The sequence below is a fragment of the Diadema setosum genome, chromosome 9, assembly GCF_964275005.1.
Source record: "Diadema setosum chromosome 9, eeDiaSeto1, whole genome shotgun sequence".
NCBI lineage: Eukaryota > Metazoa > Echinodermata > Echinoidea > Diadematoida > Diadematidae > Diadema > Diadema setosum.
In genome coordinates this window covers 15,684,766-15,690,765 of record NC_092693.1, presented here as the reverse complement: position 1 = coordinate 15,690,765, position 6,000 = coordinate 15,684,766, and the positions used below count along the sequence as shown (strand labels likewise).

Genomic DNA, 6,000 nt, shown 5'->3' with positions numbered 1-6,000 from the left:
GTATCTAGTCTGCAGAACGAATATAAACTCTTCCATTTTTTCCAACTGCATCATGTCTTACTCCTCGGCACGGATATACATGTTATACAAGGATACTGAGTCACACTTTGCCGAATAGATTTTACGTACCAGGGATATAATATTGTTGATAATCATCACAATCTAATTCTTATTACGGGATTTCAAGGACTATCCCTCCCAAACATTTCAGTGAATGGCAATATTATCTATCAATAACCAACACTAATAGTGACTGTAATTAAATTCTAATAATAGAGACTCATTTTACTATAGGTTGAAGGAGAATGAAACCCAAATATGTGGGTTGAATAAATGAAGAAATATAAGGTGAAGACGTCAGTGAAGTTTGAGGAAAATTGGACAGTGAGTTCAAGAGTTTTGAATTTTAAACATTTCGGTACCACCATCGCTGGATGGGAAGATCACAGCAAATTCGTGATATCAACAACGGTATTAAACACTCTAAAAAATCCGAGTCAGAACTGACCCGGAACCGGGTCCGTTGGGGTCAAACCCGTTCCGGGTCAAAATGACTTGGAATTTGGTCATGAAGACCCGGAATGGGGTCATCCTGACTCAATTCATGACTCTGAATGGGGTCATATCTGACCCCATTCCTTGTCATTTCTGACCCGGAACGGAGTTTGACCCCAACGGAACCTTTCCGGGTCAGTTCTGACCCGGATGTTTTAAGGGTGAAGGACTAAAATATAATTCAAGTTATCGTCTTTTTTTCCAGCCTAATGAAAAAGCACCTGGCTTCTCTCTTTCAGAAGGCAGAGGGAATATGATATTACCATCAATTTGTCAATAACAAGTGGAAGGAATGTACTTTTGTTGGGTGGAAATCTCTTCACAGTTTCTTCAAGTCGTTGTCCAACTGTGGCATTACAAATCGTTTTAATCTTCTTATCCAGCAACAGAGGTACCGAAACTTTAAAAATTCATAACTTTTGTCGAATTTTCCCTAAACTTAACAAATGTGTTCTACATGTCTACTACTACATCTGCATCTGTTCAATCCACACTGTATTTTGATTTCTCCTTTAATAAATATATTTTGAACATAGTCTTGTTTGAGATAGGATATTAGAATACAAGACAAATTTCCCATAAAGAAAATCAGTGTGTACCGTTTAAGGATGATAGAAATAAATGTGTAGACACTCCCTTTTTCACTTTACGACAGGACATTCAGATCAAAATTCAACATGATTTTTATATAGTATGGTTCTTCGACAATTCAGAAGATAGAACAAGATTTGCAATATATTTTTTCATAACATGCACAAAAAGTTAATAAGTGCATGCAGACGAACAACACAAGACGAAAATGCATGGTGTACTTTTCAAGTACGTGTATACACACATGTAGTAACTTTAAAAGGTTATGCGCATATAACCCTACTGGCAAGTATAAAAATAGAGCTTTTCTTTTATAACATAGAAGGCACGAAATACAGTAAAATATTCACAACGCCGCGCACTAATGGTTTGTACAATATAAAAATGTAGTCAGCCCTCTTCACATAAACAAATGACCTTTTAAAGGTGTTACTCGTCTGAAGCATAAAATTGCTTTACAAATATGGAGTGGGCAGTATATCGTGAAAGTTAGGACTGATCTATAAAGTCTCAGGTGCTACATGTACACCCCATCTGACGCAGAACTAGTTGGCTTGCCGCACTGATCTCAATCTAATAGCGATACTGCCGCTAGAGATCATTGGCTTGCCGCCATTTTCCCTCAGCTCAAGAGAGCCTAGAAATTACGGATTCAGCTATTTCAGGCATTCAATTCAGACGAATGAAAAGTCAAGATGCCAAGAGCTTGTTATTTGATTCAGTGAGGAAGACGTCAAGACGAATATAGGCAGCTGGATAGATATCCCACCTCCCTGCCTACACGGCGAGTAACATGCCACTGGTCACCTTCAATAAGGACCGTCACTCAGCCCTTTGAGATGACCTACACTGTCAATCATATCTTCTTCACAAGGCGTCGTTGGGTAAACACCTTACGGTAGTCCATCATTCAAACTGGACGCAATCAAGGAGAAGAACGTAAGACTCCTCGGGTCCACCAGAGGGCCAACTTTGTTGTTGTCGAAACATCGTACTCAGCTCAATGTATAAAATTGTCTGGCATAGTGAAGCATGGGTCATACGGTAACATTATGATCTTGCGTGTCGTTTGTTGACGCCCTCTGATAGTTCCCTTTTCCAAACTTTATGACCAAGATGATGACGCCGACGATGATCAGGATCAGTGTTCCTACAATCGCACCGATCAAGCCGGCTCTTCTTGATCGTCCTCGATCAGCTACTCTGCCGGTATCACCAGCTTGTTTGTTTAAAGTAGTTCTTACCATCAAGGTCTGAATAGCAGGTGAAATAAAATTCGTCGTGCTAATGCTAGTTCTAATAGTAGGTGTTGCTGTTGCTGTTGTTGTTAACGTATCTTCTTTGCGAATGACTTTCATGTTCACGTGTTCGACAGTGATAAGTTTGTCCTGGCAGAACACACCGCATGCCATTAAATCCGTGTCATTGCCGCGCACGTTTTTGATAGCCATTTGCGAGCCGTCGTCCGACACAATAATGTGATCGTCTGGAGGTTCCTCACCGACGGGAAACCAGACAGCATTGCCGTCCGCCAGGGAAGTTGAGCAGGAAAACTCGACGTCGTCTCCTTCAGAGGCAATCTGGATGCCCGGGTCGATTGAGATGATTGGCTTGGCCGTCAGCGGCTGTGGTGGTGTAACGATTAACGGTCCGACGTCACAGCTTTTCGGGCTGTCACCAGGTGAGTTTAAACAGTCAGCTGATAGACATACCAGTGAACATATGAACTTAGCGCCATTCAAGTCAGGAGTCGCTATCACTGTGTGCTCGGATACAATCATGTCTGACCACTGGTGCATCGGTGCTGAGATGACCGACACGCTCTTGTTGAGTTGCCGAAACCAAATCAAATGCCACGGTCGTTGGCTCATCTGTTGTCGACACTCAAATCTTAACTCCTCTCCTTCCGTTACAATCGTCTGTCTTTTCCCATTCATGAAGCACTCTGGATAGTGGAGTTCCGGTACATACCTGACGTTCACGTCGAGGGACGCCGAAGCCTCGGGATGATTAACACCGCGGCAAGAGTACCGACCGCCATCTTCAAATCTCAGAAAATCGATAGTGAGATTAAATGTCCGTCGAGAATCATTGCCGATATCGTGTGAAACTGACATGCGTTGACTGTCCGCTGATGTTGCAAGCATATCGTGGGTCGTCAGCCGATCATTCTTGTACCAGGAAACGGTCAGTATTCTGGGGTCTAAGACAATGCAGCTAAGAGTCATTGATTGTCCTTCAGCTGGATCGGACGGCACTAATAATGCCTGAATTGCATGGGTGAAGTTCATTCTGTCTCTTCCGTTCGCAGGCTGCCAAGAAGATCTCGAAACATTCAGGTTTCTCAAAAGAGTCGTTGACCTCCCAGTGGCCGACCGTGGTCGAGTGGTGCCGCTGTCCGCAGCAAGTGAGTCGATGTAAGTTGTCAGTGCATCAGTTGCTGCATCTCCTGCGCGAACATCCTGCTGGGTTGTCGACTCCTGAGCAGCGACGAGATGCGTGGTGGTGACCAGCGAAAGGAAAACGATCAGCAATTCCATCTTGATCAGTCTCAGCCACGGCGACCTGCAAGATGAAAAGTACAAAAGAATAACAATGATAACCATAGTCGCATCAGGATTTATTTCATGTAGGTCATTTATGAAAAGAAACATACCCTATATTATGCCCTGCCAAGTTTCTTGTTGAAATGACGTCGGAACATACATGTATAAAAGGGTAGCGTGGGAAATGTGTTCTCATGGTTGAATGGAACAGGGTGTAGTTTGTAAAGGGACTTTCAGTCAAGGCATTTATCGCAAATCTTTGTCTGAGTAAATTATTGTTTGTCTGACCCTATTGACTATCTTCGTTTTCAATTGTCCACCAAGGCTACAGAGGAAAACTCATCAACTGCAGAACCAAAATGTTCCTCAAGCTTTGGTGTGGTCCAACACTAAAGCTCCTGCTTTTGTTGACTTCTAAGTGAACATTGAGAAGTGGAGCAAATGACGCCAGCTCGTTTGGGCTCTCTCAGCTGCAGCTCCAGGAGAGTGTTCGCAGCGTGTCATTCCTACACCCCTCTACAATCACTTGTTTCATTTTCTCTGGTTTTGTGTGGGTGTGCTGTGTTGGGGGATCTTTTTTTTTTCACTCCCTCTCTCTCTCGACGGCGGTGAATTGTAGGGAGGCTGACAAGTATTGTCTACGTGATTGTTACCCGGAGCGAACTCTGGAACACGATGAAAAGCCGTCCTGACAGATGCCTTTTTAATCTATCACCTTTGATTGCACGTTTATGATCCCCAAAACCCTCGCATATTGCGGAGAGCGTAATAGTCGGAGACGTGTCCGCAAGGAAAATACACAGACGAGGTGAAGAGATGAAAAAGAAAAAAATGTCGCCTGCAGTCTGAAATATACTGACTTTATCCCTACCGCAGCTTCTGTCAAGTAGGCATTCACCTGTTTCGTAATCGAGTTCAAATAGTATTTCATCGCAGACACAAAAGCAGGTGCTCTTTTCTAAAAATGCATATGTGTATATAAAAGATCATAACTGTGAAAATGGTGGATTTCACAGGACATAAGAAAGACCATCATTTTCATCTTGCGTAACGCTAGCATGAAGATGATCAAACTTTGTGACTGTCCGTCTTAGCATACGTAATGCAACTGAATTGGAGTAAAATTGTGCAACCGTCACCAATTCAGATAATTACCCAGGTAGAAGAACAGTCAGGATTAAAACAAGTGAAGTGAAAAGTAATGCGAACAAAGATATAACGAGACTGAACAGGGAACTTACAACTCAACAATGACAGATGAATGTAGATACACGAGTTCAACTTCCTCGAAATGTATGCTCATAAGACAGCTGTTTCCGCCTTTATCCTTTAATAGCTGGGTGATTTTTTTTTGTTCCGTTTTGTCCTTGTTAGTTCAGTGCCCTAGACTCGTCCCAAACAAAGTGAGCCAGTTTTAGGCTACCTCCTGCCTGCTCGTTGTTTTCATCATTGTTCTCCCTGCTATGACACCCGGGCGAACTAGTAGCACACCCACTGCAGATTATCGAATCCGGAGAAGTTTGTGCGCCCGACGGTCCCAGGGTATTGGGTGAATTAAAGTGGATGAGACGTCTGAGGCTGGTGTATTGTGACAGCACGACTTTCAAGAAACAAGCGCAGGTTTGATGAGATACATCGTCCGAGGTTAATTAAACTGAAGCCCGCTGACAGCAACGCAACGTGTATACCAGACTGTCTTACCAGACAGGTAGCTGAGGCTTCTTAAAGCAAACCGCGAAGAAAAGAAGCGGTTAAAGTGCTTCCCACATAATCTCCTCTTTGCTCACCTTACACTCACTTGTTGATGACGGTGACGTAATGGTAGAGTGGGTTTGGAGTGGATGGTGGCTGGTATAGCATTCATCCATTTTTTTTTTTTTTTTTTTTTAGTGCAAAAATATCACATTGGGCATTTTCTTCAGGCTACGACTGAGGTATAATTGTCACCAATGATCACGTCCACACAATAAAACATTATTTATGTGAAATCGACCGACGTTAACTTATTTTTGGGATAATTTCAAGTGTAATTAAGCATAATCAGCTTTTAACCGCACTTTCTGGGTTCATCTTTTTGCTCGTGTAATTGAAACTAATAACTAATCCTTAAGGGGCAATTTCTATCTGTATAGGTATGGACGTATCTCTCAATAAGGTGTATCTTGCCCAGCCCTAACAATTAGTTCTAGTGGTCATCATACCCTGACCGAGTCCCCTCGATTCATTGCGTGCACTTAGTGGTAAAAGATGAGAGATTTGGGGTGGCGTAAAAGCAAAGGAGCCCCATGGATGCGTTAGGATTCATTAA

At 42.8% G+C, this 6,000-nt stretch overlaps 1 protein-coding gene across 2 annotated transcripts in view; it reads right to left on the bottom strand.

Moving 5' to 3' along the window:
* Positions 1–1,749: 1,749 nt before the first annotated feature.
* The window catches only part of LOC140233433 (uncharacterized), a 44,209-nt gene continuing 39,958 nt past the window's right edge, over positions 1,750–6,000 (bottom strand). For both annotated transcript variants that reach the window (XM_072313543.1, XM_072313544.1), the window contains exon 2: positions 1,750–3,711. In XM_072313543.1, the coding sequence (XP_072169644.1) occupies positions 2,184–3,711 (1,528 nt within the window). In that variant the 3' untranslated portion in view covers positions 1,750–2,183. The remainder of the gene's footprint in view (positions 3,712–6,000) is intronic.